Source organism: Ambystoma mexicanum, chromosome 1q (genome assembly GCF_040938575.1).
Source record: "Ambystoma mexicanum isolate Mex_15411 chromosome 1q, UKY_AmexF1_1, whole genome shotgun sequence".
NCBI classification, from domain to species: Eukaryota; Metazoa; Chordata; class Amphibia; order Caudata; family Ambystomatidae; genus Ambystoma; species Ambystoma mexicanum.
The window spans coordinates 1,332,112,274-1,332,129,122 of record NC_090922.1 but is presented as its reverse complement, the minus strand read 5'-3'; the positions used below and the strand labels follow the sequence as shown (position 1 = coordinate 1,332,129,122).

At 46.8% G+C, this 16,849-nt stretch overlaps 1 protein-coding gene across 4 annotated transcripts in view; it reads right to left on the bottom strand.

Annotated features, from left to right (window-relative positions):
* The window catches only part of ORC1 (origin recognition complex subunit 1), a 323,506-nt gene that overhangs the window by 21,557 nt on the left and 285,100 nt on the right, over positions 1-16,849 (bottom strand). For 3 of the 4 annotated variants that reach the window (XM_069642194.1, XM_069642195.1, XM_069642196.1), the window contains 3 exons: positions 6,473-6,592; positions 6,175-6,338; positions 1,681-1,768 (listed from right to left, as the gene is read on the bottom strand). In XM_069642194.1, the coding sequence (XP_069498295.1) occupies positions 1,681-1,768; positions 6,175-6,338; positions 6,473-6,592 (372 nt within the window). The remainder of the gene's footprint in view (positions 1-1,680; positions 1,769-6,174; positions 6,339-6,472; positions 6,593-16,849) is intronic. The other variant, XM_069642197.1, reaches the window with a different exon arrangement.

The window sequence follows — 16,849 nt, the reverse complement described above, 5'->3', positions numbered from 1 at the left end:
GAGGAAGGAGGAAGGGAAAGGTGTACCCAGGGCAAACGGGTGGAAGCACGAGGTATTGCGCCGGTAGGAGAGTGTTGGAACTACAGCTACAGAATACAGGAGAGCACCGTCTCCATTCAAGTAAATTAACAAACCCAAGAAAGAATCATGCTGGGGCACTTTAAATACCCTGCAACTTTGTTAACTGAAGGAAGCCCCCAGATTACAGAGCAAAAGTAGTTTTCATTTTTTTTTTATTGTCCTTAGTATACGCCTAGGACCTGTAGAGGTTTGCCTCACCCTAACCCTCAAGGGGATATATGGGTGTGGAGTGAACACCAACCTCCCCTCCCCACACAGCACCTTCCCTCCCCCAGAACCTAGCACAGGACTTGGAAAAGCCAAACCTGGACCAAGAGGAAGGAGAAACTCAGAGCTGGTGAGGGAGTGGTAGGGTTTTGTCGGAGGAAATAGTCATATGGTCCAGGTTTTCATCTGCAGTTATTGTATTCTGCCAAGTAGGCCATCTTGTTTATTGTACACCAGTCTATACAGTCTAAGGTGCAAAGGAGAATAAAGCAACTGTAATCCTCCCAATAAGTATGTCACGTGCTCCGTTGCACCTCCCTTATGAAAGCAAAAGAACATTTGCAGAATGTGCTCATACTTCATACCAACTGACAATTCTTTCCTTGACTACAGATTGTACTTTGGCAGTAAAATAACAGGCCACAGTGTGCATTTGAAATACAGAGTTGTAAAAGAGCAGACTGCGCTCACTACAATACAGGTGTAGAAGTTTTAAAAATAGTGCTAATATGGGCATGCCGTCTTTGATATTGGGAGAACCCACTGCACTAATAAGGTTGGGAAGGTGCATCAGAGATGTAAATAAACCTTCAAGACCAAATCTGCCACTGCTTATGAATGACGCAAAAGTGAGTTACTTTGAGGTTGGATAGGTTGTAAACAAGTATTTGGCAGGAGGACCACCCCATTTCTTGAAGACAGAATATTAAACCTGCTCAATTAGACCCAAGGACATTTAGCTGCAAGCAGTCCTCCGCCCTGTGGGTCATTAGTAAGGAAATCTCCTGAGGACTGGCTCACCACCAGCAGGAAAAGAAACTAGGAGCGAGTGCTTCACTGTTTCTTCATGTATTAACTATAGGTTAGCTATAGTATCACGAGGAGGAAAGCCTGGAGGTATTAATCTGTGCTCTGGTACCGAATGCATGGGTATCAGATCGCCTGAGGTCCATCATTCTTCCAGCCGCATCATCAGTCACTATCCTGTTGTCGTCATTCACCAATCTATTCAGGAAAGGTGGGCAAGGCTGCTAACTCAGTTATTTTACACAGATATTTGAGCTGTGCATTCAAAATCTTTCTTTGCATAAGGGATAGACTAGGTCAGGTTTATGGAGTTATCAGTTAAAACTCTTGTTCTTCAATTCTGCCTGCTCGAGAAGACTTTGCACCGATGTATCATTACTTTTAATAGCTTGCCTAAATGTGTTGAATGGGGCTGTGGGGCGATGCATAAAACCAGAGTTCGAATTATGCAGATTGTGCGGCTATAGCATTGTTAGCGTAACTATTTTGCAAAAAGTGATATGTTTGAAAGTAAAGTACACAAATATGCTCTAGAGCACCCAAAAGTTGTGCTAAACACACATTCATGAGAAAAATAGAGCTTACCTGCTGAAATAGTGCTTCTTCAAGTCCTGATCGACGAAACTCTGATAAAACTGCTCTAAGGAAGCCCTGTTCCAACACTGAGGAATTTCTGAAAAGGAAAACAAAATGAATGTACTTCCACCCCAGAGCAAGGAAATATTTCACTAATCACCATCCCCTTCCAATGGTCCTTTGTAGTAATATAGTTGCCAGCGGCGGGCAGCATAACGCCCTGCAAGGAACTGGCAACTCTAGGCAAAGTGACATGTTGGGCCAAACCTCTCTTCTAGCAATGAGGTATTGTTTACTGCCTAGTTATGGTCCCCCCCTCTCCCCCCTCCCCCCCCTGCTAAGGGTAAGATGTGTGCTCCTGGAGGGGAGTCTTTCCTTGGTCACCTGAACTGAAATATTTTCACTACAGCTCCCATAATCCTTAGAGACTGCATTAGCAATTTAATTGGATTCACCTGAAAAGAAAGGCAACATAGCCTCCCTGCAGAGTGTTGGGACACGAAAGCGCTAGGAGGAGGAGAACAGCAGTACAAATGCAGCAGAAGGGATCCAACCCTGTGAACATTTTGGCAACAATTGGGATCTAACCCAGTGAATTGGTCACTTTTGGGATTCAACCCAGTTATTTATTTTTCTTTCTTCAGGTAGTATATTGGCCAGGAATTGGAGTGCACGCCTCAACCCCCTTTTGTTTACTGCCTATACAGGGTACTTTGGCCTCCCCTTGCTGGGACACCCATTGCACTCAGGTAGCATTGCCTTACCCTGATACAAGTCCACCTCCCAAATAACTAAAACCCTGCACCTTCATTAATATTTAGGCGTGCTGTAAAGTCTTTGTCCAGCTCTAGCACCCGTCTCCTTCCCGCCTTAAAAGGTTTGCCTCATTGTACCATGGAATTTGAAGGGCCATGGTAAACTCAGTTGCAGCCCATATTCCTAAAAAAGTCCCCGGGCTTGTGGGCGCCAACATTTACCCAGGCCTCTCGGTCTTTAATCCAGGAACAGACAGCAAGATGTACACAATTCGCTTTGCTGTGTTAATCCAAACACTTTACTGTGCATCAGACAATCTGAGTAATACTACTGCTTTTAAATCAAGCTCCTCCTTGTCTTCAAGAGCACTTTACGCCGAGACACAATGCAGACCTCACATTCTGCTCTCAGCCTCTCAATCCACCCAATGACCCTTCTGCCAGCCTCCTCCAAAACGATCCAACGTGCACATGTTGAGGGGAGTATCCTGGGAATTTTATTGGACTAGCACTGTCGTTTCAACTGCCAGGACCGGTTTCAATCTCATTCACAAACCCAGCTAGGTTTCCTCATTTGTATATCATATCACCTTAAATAATGCCCTTTTCAGTGATCTGCTTGACTATTCAAATTTGCCATGTCACGGTCTCACTAGTTGCTCTACCGTCCAGTTGCACAGAATGCAAAATCGGACAAGGCTGGCTTAGCTTTGTCTTGGTTGAATAATCAAAGTACAAATGTCCTGACCTCGGTGCGCCAGCACCCAGTCACCCACATTGACTTCAAAGAACATCGTGCAGGTCACATCATTGGTTGGAAATATTTGTGAGATGTCATGCCCATGTCTCTTCCTGACCATTGTTCTCAAAGGCTCAGTTTCCCCTTTGCTTCAAGATCTTCAAATGACGCGGGCATTCGACCTCCATCAGTGATTGTGGTACAACTCTGTAGTAATCATTCAAACACAGCAAGCTGACAAATCCTTTTAAAATCATGCACATCCAATAAAACATAACCCTTCTCCTCATTACCTCTTCTGGGCAAACATTGTTCTTAGAAGATACATTAACACAATTTCAGAAGAGAATGGCTTAGTGAAATAGTTGAGCTCGTCTTCTACTGAAGGGTAAGCTTTCGAGTGGGATCCTCTCCTAAAACAACACTCATGGCTCAGTGATGTGTGGGTCAGCTTCAAGTCTGAATCCTGGCTCTTAGGGAGATCTATCATGTTTATGCGTTATCCCCTCTCCTAGTGAGACTGCCAGCACTTTTTGCTGGACTTCTGGACCTTTTTCTTTCAACCCTGAATGAGTGGAGACTTTTTCCACTCATTCATTCTTTTGGAACTCTATTCTTTGTATCCTACCTGTACTATGGAGTCCGTCTGCTCCATAGCTCTTAAATGCATCTGTGTGTTTACTACTGCCGCACACAGCTCCTTATGGGCAGTGTTGCTGGGGATCCGTAGGGTCTTCCCTTAAGATTCATTTTCTATAGCCTCAATTAACTACAGTTCTTATACTTCGTATCACTCCCAAAACTCTATAGTCTGAGAGATTGGCACACACCAACTTCAGTGGAGTGCCAAAAGGATACCTAGTATCCCCCTTCTCTCTACTCCTGTGACTTTAGTCATATAGAGAATCTTCCAGTTATGGCTGTTGGCAGTGGACGTGTTCTACCAACTATTGTATAATATGTAGAACGCAGGTTATGTCCATAGCCTCGGTAGTGCACAAATAGGGGCACCCAAGTACCAACTTGGGACCTCCCTTCTTTTTTCACCATTAATGGTGGTTGTCTGTTAGCCCTTCTGCCATTCTGGGAGGGGCCGGTCAGTGTGTGTTTTGCCTTTGGTGGGAACCCTTGGGTATCCCCGCCTAGGCCCCAGAGTGTCTGGGCAAGCAGGAAGTGGGGGAGGAGTCTTCCACCACCCCCTGTCCTTTGCTAGAGTGCCTGAATAGGACCAGCGCCCACAGAGGGTCTGGATATCCTGATTTGACAGCCAACTGCCCCTTTCTGTAAAATGCTGAGAGATTGCAGAGGAGTGTGTGCTGGAACTGTATAAAAGGTGAGGCTTCTGGAGTGAAAAGCAAGTTGACCACTGGAAGCTGAAGCAACCGAAGACGATGACCAGACACACCTGCAGACCCTTTGCAGCACTGTGAAGCAACCACTGCTGTCCTGAACCTGTTTTCTATGAGAAAGAGGAGCTCCAAAGAGGACTCCTCCTTTCCTTTGGCTGGTGGGAACTAATCCCAAGACGAACTTTGAATTGAGCCAACTCCCGAGGCCTTGGGCGTTTCCAGAGCTGCGGAACCCCAATACCAGGAGACCTGCTGCCCATTTCGAGTGCACCGTTGCGGAAAGTCCAAATCCGTCCAAATCTTTGCTGAACCCGTAAGGACACTCCAGAGATGCAATCTAACTTGCCCAGGCCTCTTCACCAGAGTGAAGGACTGCTGGAAGCGAAAAAGATTGACCGGACGGTCCGTGTCCTTCGTTGGTGCTGCAGAAAAGGCGCCAAAACCGCAGAGTGAACCAAGAAGTTGCTGAAAGTCGTGCGACAGATCCTCCCTCGAGACAGCGGCTGGGAGATCCCGTCCATTGTCCCGTCTTCCGTCATCAGACCAAGGAATCAGGTCGTCGGACACAGAGCTGAAACATTACGCAGCGTCTAGCACAAACATTTTCTTTTAAGCTACTGTGGGGGAAAGGGTATTGCTTACCTGATTCCAAGAAGTCGCTCCAGAGCGTTGGAGTGCACCTAGAGGTGTCCCAGTGTCACCCCCTCTTACCTCGGTCTCAAACCGCTGCTTGTGTACATTGATCGAGCCCTTTTACAGGTCTCCCTTGTTAGTTGTTAACTTGCTGATTCTAAACACTAGAGACTGGAAGAAATCCTCGAACTATTTGCATTCTGCTGCTTCTCAAGTGAGACCTCTCTGAACTGCCTTTAGCTAGGGTTGAGTTTTTGTACTTAAAAGACTTGCTGTGCGAAGAAACCCTCTCTAGAACCTACTAACTAAACATTTTCCTCCCTTAAAGTGACTTTACTACATGTGTTTGCAGAGTAAATGTATTACCGTATGACCCGTTAGAAACCGCAGGTACGTGTAATAACCGATAATACGATAACATTGTCTTTTCCCTTTATAACGCTGCTACAAATGTAACCTCAAACAAACACAAAAGTGAATGTGACCTTTGAAGTGTGTTCTCGAGTATTCCAAAGTGTTCTATGTAAAAGTCTAAAGTATTTAAAGTGATTCTTGTGTATATATAATAAATACATAATTTTATATAAATTATAAGTGTAAGAGTGTCTTTGGTATGAACGTCTAACTAAGGTTCAGTGTACTTACCTACAGCTCTCATCTTTCTCTTAAAATAAGCCTGACTGATCTGCCACTCTACCAAGGTCCTGAGTTAGTACAGACTCGCACTAAGAGTTGGAGATCTACAAACCACTAGGTTAGCTTACTAAAGTCTTAATACCAGTAGGACATAAGGAAAACTCCCCCAACACGGGCAAGCCCATATTTATTGGAGTGTGAAGAATTCAGTTGATGGTGCGCACAATGGAGTACCATGTGCCTATGCCATACAAAAACCCTGTTTAAATATAGGATTAATGTCGATTTAATAATGGACTGGCAACTAAGAGCAACATAAGACACCCCACAAGAGTACATCTAAACCTAGAATACAAAATGAGGAGCGTGAATTCCGGTGTTGAAGCTTTACCTGATGGCAATTACATAGGGTGAAGAAAACATCTCCTCCAGCGCCTCCATGACATGCTCCATGCCCACCAAAGATGCACTGTTCTTGCCAGAGAATTCGCAAATTTCAGTAGCTCGCCTGCAGATGTCAAGGCAGCGTCTTGCATCTCCAGATAACGCAGCCACCTGAAATGAAAACCGTATCTGTTGAACAGTACACCCTGGTCTCTGAAGCCTGCAGCTAGAAAGGTGCAAGTTAATCAGAAAAGAACCTCCCCACCACGCTGTCAAGTGAGCAATGGAAAGAGCCAAAATCCTACCTTTCTGGCAACAAGCTGAATAGCATCATCCTTGAATGCTTTAACATGATTTAACCTGGAAGTGATGATCTGTTGAAGTTGTTTAAAGGCATAGGGCTGGAAGGACATTCTCGTCAGTCCCTGCAAGGAGAGGGAGTAGAAGAGGGGAGAATGGGGGGGGGGGGAAAAAGCATAACTCCGTAAAAGCTTTTAAGCAACCATGTAATGATATATGCTGCATCGTCAGGGCATATGTTCTCATGAAAGTGCTATGAGTTTAAGAGCATCCCAGAAAATGTACAATTGCTACAACCTTAGGTTATGGTGGTGGTTAGGACGCTTGGGATGGCTTATGATTTTTGTTTGTATTATTGGGAAGGAGTGAATAGGTATTGCCAAAGATCACTCTGTACCAGGTCTGCCTAAACAGCGTTCAACGGAAGATGTTGAATATTCAAGATGCCAAGTGGTCCCAAGCCTATTCTAGAGAAGTAGTCTACTGCTATGTCAGTAAGGCACCAACATCGTCTCCCAAGACACCCAATGAGCATCATGAAAGATATTCAGAAGCACATCGAGTTTTAAACACAGAAGTAAAATACTAAATGCTGCCCACCATCTGTAACGTTGGCAGTGCCAGATAAAAAACAAAGAACAAAACAAAATAACTAAATATGCACAATCCAACCCTGGGCAGTAAGGGTCACATAAATAAGAATTTCCCTCAAGAATGAGGGCAGCTTGACCCACCTGAGCAAATGCTCTACAATGCAAAGCCAAACATTAGTGATTTCAGAATGAGCCAACTGCATTCCATGTTGCTGCTTTTGTACATTTCAGCACAGGAATAAAAACCAAGAGTTCTGCAATACCAGTCAGTCGTCACTGTGGATAAGCTCTGGTTCTGTACAGGGTCTAATACATTATGTCGACTGGGACCATATCGGAGTGTCTACCCACAGATGCTCTGTTTGGAAGACAGATCCCTCCCCTAACATTGGAGCGAAAAGCCATGAATAGTTAAATTATATTGGGTTTCTATAAAGCAACCCAAACCCAACAAGGGTATCCAAGAGCTGAAAAACTAAAAGAGAAAACAATTAGGTGACAGGCCATGAATAATTCAACAAAAATAAAAAAGACCTAGCAAGGTGGCCTTTACGAAAGCAAAATTACTCCCAAACTTATGTCCCCATGAAAATAGGTCTTCTTTTAAAACGGTTGCACAAGGAAATGGCATTGCTCTACACACATCACATGGGTCGTCAGGTAAGGGGGAGATGAACAAGTTACTTACCAACTGGTAACGTTCTTTCGACTGGATGTTCCTCCAACATAGTCCACATATATGACATGTAATGTCCACAGCTGCGCTGGTTCGGAAACTTTTCGGCACAGGGCGTCCTGCGTCGATGGCGTTGATGTCCCTCGAGGGCCTCGTCAAGGGTGATGTCACTGGATGTTCTAAGTAGCCCGTAGCCTCAGTTAATGTTTTTTCCCTCCACAACTTGTGACATGCCCCGACACAATGCCTGCTTGACTGCACATAGCCTTGAGGGAACACAAGCTGCAACAGCATAGGAAATTCTTCCGAGGGGCAGGTTGGGAGGGCGATGTGGAATACGCTGGAGGAACATCCAGTCGAAAGAAAGTTACCAGTTGGTAAGTAACTTGTTCTTCGAATGGATTGTGTTCTCCAACGTATTCCACATCTATGACAGACTCCCAAAGCAGTATCAGTGATTGGAGGAGGGAGAAGTATTTAGAATACCCAATCAGATGGCAGAATAAAGCACTGGCCAAAGGCCAAATCTTGCCCATGGACAGTATGCAGGGAGTAATGCTCGACAAAGGTATGGAGGGAAGCCCATGTTGCAGCATCACAAATGTTCTTAATAGGAGCATGTTGGGACTAGCCTTCCTTACAGCATACCTCCTGAATGCTGTATATATGTGGTGATGTCATTTGTGGAATGTATGAGGTAAGCTTGGAGTGTTTGTTTATGAATGGATTCTAATCCAGGCAGTTGAGCTATGATAGCCTAGGTGGTGGGAGCCAGTGGGTTTCCCTAATGATTTCCTCCTATCTCCTTATGGACTTGAGACCCGATTTGTACCTGTAACTGAAGAGCTGAATAAAGCATCTAAGAAGTGTACCTGCCACAGTATCCTTTTTTTATATCTTGATGACTAACAAGCAGTCATAACAGAACACCCAGCTGCAGATCAGTGGATGTAGCTATGCCCCTCGTGGAGTGAGCCCACAACCCCTCAGGAGGGTCCTTGCCCGCTCATCTAGCATTCAGTAATGGTGAGGATAATCCACCTGGACAAGGCCTGTTTGGTAACAGCCTGGCCCAATCGGTGTCTGGTGTACCCCACAAAAAGCTGGTCGTCTACTCTGACCCTGGACATCCTAGAAATATAAAAGCTCTCCTAGGGTCCAACCTTTGGAGCCCCTCTCTCTTCCTTACCAGGACGAGGAGGAGGATAGAAAGCAGGAAGTACCACTTTCTGGCTCAGATGAAACTTCAACACTACCTTAGGTAGGAAGGACGGACATACCCTCAGTACAACCCTATCCTTATGGAACACAGTAAAGGGTGGCTTAGATGGGAGTGCCTGCAATTCACCCACTGTGCGAGCAGATGTGACTGCAATTAAGAAAACCACCTTGAAAGACAACAGTCTCAAAGGACAAGAGTGCAGAGGTTCAAACGAAGCACCCATCAGGAATTTCAGGACTCAATTCAGATCCCAAACCGACACCTGAAAAGGGGACGGAGGGAACACATTCGTGAGCCCTTTTATTAACTGGGAAATCAAAGGAATCTTAAAATAAGAACATTCTTCAGACGAGCGCGTGAAAATAGACGACGCCAGGTAACCTTTAATGGTACCCACATGAAGACCTCTGTGGGCCAAAGAAAGCAAGAAAGACAGAACCATCGGAATGGAACACTGAAAAGGTGCAACATTGTTTCCTCTGCACCAGTCACAAAATGTACGCCAACGGTACAGGGATTTGGTCACCGGCAGCAAGCAACACCTCCAACACGTCATCTGGGAGGTCCCAATCCTTATATCTCAACCTTTCAGAAACCAAGCGTGAAGGTTGAGAGTCTTGACCTCTGGGTGGAGAAGAGCGAGAGACAGAGAGCGAGAGAGATATGGAGAAAGAGCAAGAGAGAGAGAGCGCAAGAGAGATATGGAGAAAGAGCGAGAGAGAGAGAGAGAGCGCAACAGAGATATGGAGAGAGCGAGAGCGCAAGAGATATCGCAAGAGCGCAAGAGATAGATATAGCGAGAGCGCGAGATAGATATAGCGAGAGCGCAAGAGATAGATATAGCGAGAGCGCGAGATAGATATAGTGAGAGCGCGAGAGATATAGCGAGAGCGCGAGATAGATATAGCGAGAGAGCGCTTTCTGTGGGGAAGACTGGTTGGAGGACAGATGGACATTTCTAGAAGGTATGGGTACCACACCCACCTGGCCCAATCTGGAGCAATGAGGATCACGTGCGATCCGAACCTCCGCAACTTCCTTAGCATTGGAGGAATGATAGGGACCGGGAGGAAACTCGTACAGAAGCGGGAATGACCAATCCATGACGAACACGTCCCCTAAGGCTCCTCTCGGAGGAAATTCCCTTGAGCAAAACCTCTCGCAGTTCTGGTTGGCACCGGTCGCGAACAGATCCACTTGAGGGGTTCCCCAAAAGGGGCGAAGACCTCCTGAAGGACTTACTGAGGCAACTCCCACTTGTGGAAGAAAGTGCTCAGCCTGCTCAGAGCCTACACCACCGCATTCTCCTCTCCGGCTAGATGAACTGCAGAGTGCGAGATTCCTTGTTGTATTGCCCAAAACTAGACCTTCATAGCAGGAGTTACCTTACCGCGCCTTTTTTGTTGCGGTAAGGCATGGCCACTGTGTTGTCAGTCATGATCAGGACACTCGTCCCCCGCTCAGACGGCAGAATAGCCTTCAGGGCTAGCCCGATGGCCCTCAACTCCAACAGGTTTATGTGGTGTTTGGACTCCGACGGAGACCAACGATCGCTGGTGGACAACTCGTTTGCGTGGGCTCCCCACCCTGTGTGGGAAGTGTCCGTCACCTCCGGCCACAGTTACCAAAAAGTCTCACCCTTTATTAGATTCCCTTTGCTGGCCCACCACAGAAGATCCTGCGAGACCGAGAGTGGAATCTGAATGGGATCCGACATTTTGCCGGAGAATTGCGACCATTGCATCTTGAGCCCATTGAAGGGATCTCATCCTCAGTCTGGCCTCTGGCACCAGAAAAATGCACGATGCCATGAGGCCGAGCAACCTTAAGAATTCGAAAGCTGGAAGACCCTGGGCGCGTTGCAATTTGTTGACCATCTGTACAATTTGATGAGCCCTCACCTTGGGAGGCGAGCACTTCCAAGGACGTGTCCAACACAGCCCCAATGTACTGGAGCTGTTGGGAAGGTATCATATGCGACTTCTTGAAATTGAGGGAGGAGCCCAGCTTGTGAAGGGAGCGGCAGATGAGGCTGAGATAAACCAAAGCTTGTTCGGGAGAACGCGCTTGGATCAGTCAGTTGTCCAGGTAGGGGTAGACGCGAACCCCCCCCCTCTCCTGAGATACGCTGCCACCACGACCATTAGCTCGGTGAAGACCCTTAGGCGGAGGTCAATCCGAATGGCAGGACCCGAAACTGAAAGTGCGAGTTGCCAGCTGCAAACCTCAGGTATTTTCTGTGCTTTGGATGAATTGGCACATGAAAATAAGCATCCTGTAGGTGCAGAGACACCAACCAATCCTGAAGTCGAAGGGCCTGAAGGTCCGGAGAAAGAGTGACTATCTTGATCTTGTCCTTCCTGAGGTACTTGTTCAACCAACGCAAGTCCAAGATGGGTCTCAGTCCTTCGTCTTTCTTTGGAATAAAAAAAAATACGGGGGGATTACCATCCCTTGTTCCTCTCTGCCACAGGCACTAGTTCTATAGCGCCTTTCTCGAGCAGGGCCAAGATTTCCTGCACAAGGAACGGATCAGAAAGCTTCAAAGAGATTCCCCGGTGGATTGTTGTGATGTTGCTTTAGGAAGGGAAATCAGTAGCCATGGGTTATTGTTTCCAGAAGCCACGCATCCGAAGTAATAGATCGCCATTCTTTGAGATGCTGAGATCGTCTGCCCCCAGCCGGCGAACAATGGAACCTGGCCTCATAACTGTTTAGGAGCGGCTGTGGAAGGGCCTGAAGGCAAGGAGGAAGCTGCCCGAGCGGCCTTGGCACCTCTATTTCCCCGTCCACCACGGGTACCTTTACGGTGGCCCCTTTGATTAGAGGATCCTCTCGTTCTAAAAAAAGAGGAGTAGTAACGAAAGTAACACCCCTTCCACTACTGTGCCCTAGGACGAAAAGGTGGAGGTTGACGCATAGCTGCACCCAAAGATTTAGCAGCAGCTATGGAAGTCTGCAACCTCTCAAGGCTTTCGTCAACCTTGCTGCCAAACAAATGAGAGCCATCAAAGGGCATGTTCAGAAGACTGGCATGCACATCCGGAGCAAACCTCGACTTCCATAACCATGCAAACCTGCGTATTACGGTGCTCGCAGCCATGGGCCGGCTAACACTATCAGCTGTGTCCAACCCAGACTGAAGGGATTCGCACATGGCGTCCTTGCCATCCTGCACAAGAGCAAGGAACCCATCCCTTTCTTCCCCCTCGGGAATATGCTCAGCCGCTAGAGAGACAATTCCACACAGTGTGTGAAAACCTTTCCAAGGCACAGGTGGAGCTGACGGACTTCGGCGCCATACTCCCAGCTGAAAATACCTTGCATGCCCAACCATCGAAGCGATGGTCGTCCCTATCCGGAGAGATGGTAGGGTATGCCACCTGCCTCGAAGTGGCCGTGGCCTCCTGAACCACCAAACTCTCCGGAGTGGGTTGAGTGGAAAGGTAGCCGGGGTCGCTACTGGATGGGTGGTATTTCTTAGTCAACAACTTGACCGTCGGAAGAGATTACGGGTCTGCCAAGCAGCCGCCACCCCTTTCTGTAATGCCAAATGAAAAGGCAACATATAAAATATCCGTCAGGTCATCCTGATCGAAATCAACTGGAGGGCTGGACCACCCCAAGTACTCTGTGACCCTCAACATAAACCTCCTATAGGATTATTCAGCATGAGCCCCAGGCTCTGGCCTCCCAAACTCCATCTCAGTAGATGTGTCTAGGCCAATGGCGTTGTTGCGTTGTGTTATTTTGCATTTATATAGCGCCTGATGTATCATTGGTATGATCTCAAAGTGCTGGTAGGTTGTACGCCCTTGGGAACCGTAGTTCAAGTCAGTAGAGAGAAGGAGTGTGGTATGGTGCATGAGTGCACCGGATATGTGTGCAGCTGGTGTGGTTGTTGGATGATAGCTGCTTTCTAGCGATAGGCGGGGTGCTGGGCGGGGTGCTGATGAAATCAGTTTGATGTTTTCAGTCTGGTGGGTGGGCACCTAGACTGGGTTCTGGCTGCGTTAGGCCGGAGGAACACCTAAGCTAGCCGGAATGTGCTCAGCTAGCTGTGTTTTATTAGGGTGATGAGGTGTTTGTGGGGTTGTGTTCGTATGAGAACAGCTAGGCCGAATCATCATGGTATAGCTGTGTTCTAGTTGGATGGTGTATAGCAGAATAAGCATAGTGGTGTGATATGGTGGATATCAGTGAGCAGGCCAGTGGGGACGAACACATATACTATGCACTTTATAATCTTGAACTGAAAAAAAATCAAAGGATCGAAATGCCTCGTCTCCTCACACATACATATTTGGCAAATAGGAAATTAATTGGCGACAGTGTGAAATTATTTTTATCATTTTTTATGACGCCAGTATCTAATTGTAAATCCAGGTTTAAATTGGAAAAACGTGGAAGCGCAGTGAGCAGGTTTTGATTCTAATTAACAAGTACTAGTGTCACAATAAATTTAAACAGTTGTGAAAACAAAAACCTGTCACTGTGCACTGTACGGCCTAAAAAGATGAATGCGATATCTCCAAATACTTAAAGCACTAGTCTAAATGTATTAAGAGGGAGATTTTAAAACACTCCAAAATGGCCGCATGCATGCGACATAGAATGTCTATGGGGCATTACAAGAGTTGAAAGCAAAAAGAGACAAAAGTGTTGGGCAAAACCATAGAGCTCGAGCTCTTTTGTATATAAAAGCATTGTGCAGTTTTCTCATGTTTTATATGTGAGCAAGCAACGGGAGAGTTGCGAAACGCGTCGTAGGCTGCAATGCCTTTAATAAAGCTGGATATGGCACAAGAATATTGGCGAATGATGGATTTCTTTATTTCTTGGAGATTCATGCTGATATGGGATACAGATACCTAAGGGGATACTGGTACATGGCATATATAGGCGATACCGGTATAAGAAACAAAACAAAGTAAGACAATTAGGGCGCACTCAATGATATTTGGGCACGCTGTCAAGATGTGGAACTCAACACAGTCAAACAATTGGGGTATCTTCGGTGATATTTGGGTGCACTATCTAGAAGTGAGACTCCACACAGTGGAAACAGATAGGGTACACTCAATGCTATTTGGGTACACAGTCTGGATGTTAAACTCGGCACAGTGAAATGGTTGGGGTACACTCAATGATACCCCTTGCTCAATGTTGTTGGGCACACTTTCTAAAATCAGATTTTAACACAGTGACGCTATTAGAGCACACTCAGTGATGTTTGGAATACCTTCTACACTTAATGCTATTTGGGCAACTATCAAGCTGTGAAACTCGGCACTGTGGAACAATTGGGGTACATTCAGTGATATTTGGGCACACTATCTAGAAGTGAGACTCAACACGGTTGAAACAGTTAGGGTACACTCAGTGCTATTTGGGTACACGATCTAGATGTCAAACTCAACACAGTAAGGTAGTTGGGTACACTCAATGATCTCCCTTGCTCAATGTTGTTGGGCACACTTTCTGAAATCAGATTTTAACACAATGACACTATTAGGCACACTCAACGATGATGGGAGCACAGTCTAGCTGCAAGGCTCAATATAGTGATGCTATTAGGGTACGAATAAACTTTAGATCTTAATATGTGCCTGTATGATGTAACACATTAAATCTTTTTAAGTTTTCTAAGTAAGAGTGGTAGGGCTTTCTGGTGTGAAGTAATTGCTTCAGTCCCCACCCATGCCACACTTACTTTTTGGTTGGCGCTGGTTGACAGCAGACTGCTGGCTTCTTGCTTCTTCTGCAGATACCTGCAGATACTTGCAGATACTTTCTGGGGCCGCCCCTGTTGGAGCCGCCCTTGGCCTTAGGGACCTTCGCCGCAGGGTTGCACGGGCAGAGGGCTACCCTGGAAGCGTTAGATATGTCTTGGAGACAGGGACTATGCAGGCTAATGACAGCAGGGGCGGAGGGGAGGCGGGAGGGATGGGGGAAACAGGAATAGGGTGCGGGGTGGGATCGGGCTGCAATGGGGTTTTCTAAGGGTCTTGGGCCTGTACAATTTTCCAAAAGGCCACCAAAAGGAGGGGCAACACTCACCGTGCAAGTGGTGAAGAAAATAGATGCCGCGTGCATCGGACCGATACTGTTCCCTGCCGGCTTCTTACCAAGGGCGGACGGAACTGTGCCCTGGGATTGAAAAATCGCCAGCATTTGCTCCCTGAATGCCTCCCATTCCTCAGGAGACGAGGATTTAGTGGGACACGTCACTTTGCTCGCGGAGCCATCATCTGACGGGAAAGGTGACTGGTGACGGCGGTTCCGGGAGTGCTGAGACAAGGACGACGAGTGGCGGGACCCACTCCGGGATCAAGATCCCTGGGACTCCTTCCGAAGAGAGTCACCCCTCGAATCATCGGTTGAAATACCTGTAGTTTTCCGGGATTTGAGGTTTACAAACCTGACCTACCTGCAACTTTCCCTTACGCTCCCGCAAGGCCTTGGCAGTCAACGACTGGCACTTCGAGCAGTCGTCTGTATCATGACTTTCGCCCAAACACCACAAGCATATGCGGTGCAGGTCCGTAATCGACATTTTGGACTTAGTCACGGCATTTCTTAAACCCAGACCGCGGAATCGGAGGGGTAGACGATGAAGACATTTTCTTCAAAGAAGATCACACGAGGCACGCTGAGTTCTCGAAACAAACACATTTGCGGAAAAAAAAACAGAACTGAGGCTACGGCGCCGTGCATCCTACTTATAACATCCGGTCACGTCACCCTCGACGGAGGCCCTCGAGGGCCATCGACCCAATGCCATCGACGAAGGACACCCTCTGCCGAAACGTTTCTAAAGCATGGCAGCTGTGGACATTACATGTCAGATGTGGAATACGTTGGAGGACACAATACATCGAAGGTTGATGTTCTCGTAGCACATTTCCATGAGGCAGCGTTAGGCCTAAAGAGAGGTCTAAATGAAATTATATTACAGATCTTCAATGAAGGTGTCTGGGGCCTCCGGGACATGCATGCTCTGAATGAGGGCTCCAACTATAACACTATTTATAGAGATTTTATTTATTTTGTTTAAAGTGTGTACCTTGCTCAAGAGTGGAGGAGCGTTATACAGGGTAGGGTAACCAACGTTTGGGCTGGCATGTTTTCACCGTAGCAGAGTACTGCGAGTTGTGGTCCGAGCATCGGTATGCACTTCTATTGGGATTAGCCTTGGGGCAGGGGTTGTTGGAAAAGTCATGTTTTGAGAAATTTGAGAATTGTGGGAGCATTCTAAGCCGACACCGGGATTGAGTTCCAGATGGTGATGGCGTGACAAGAGTAGGATGGTTTGTGGGTCCTCTCTTTGCAGACGAGTTGTGATTGGAGTTGGTCAGTCGATTTGCTGCACAAAGAGCATGTGCCACCAGATATGTGGAGCTTAGGTTTTCTATTTGTGACTGCTTTGTAGATGATGCATGCAGTCTTGAACAGTATCCTGGTCAGGAAAGGAAGCCAATGTAGTTTGTGCAGGACGCACCCATAATAAGACATGCTGCAGCGTGGTGGACTGATTTTAGAAGAACCAACTTGGCACTGGGTGCTCCCTCAGGAGGGCATTTCCCCTCCACTGATGTGCGAGACCACTAGGGCCTGCACTATGGTCCAGAAGTCCTGCAGTAGGAAGGACGTCTTTATTTTGCAAAGCATGGAGATTTGGATCCATGCTGTTTGGGCCTTCTTGGCTAGGAGTTTCTTGAAGGACATGCTGCTTTCAATGGTAAAGCCTAAATAATCCAACAGTTACGTATCAAATCCTTCTAGGTCCATGTCCTTGAGCCATTGTTGGACACAGTCTTGTCTATCAAGGGTACCAATGAGGACGCATTTGTTTTAGATGGGCTTGTTTGCGGTAGGCAATCGACATTCA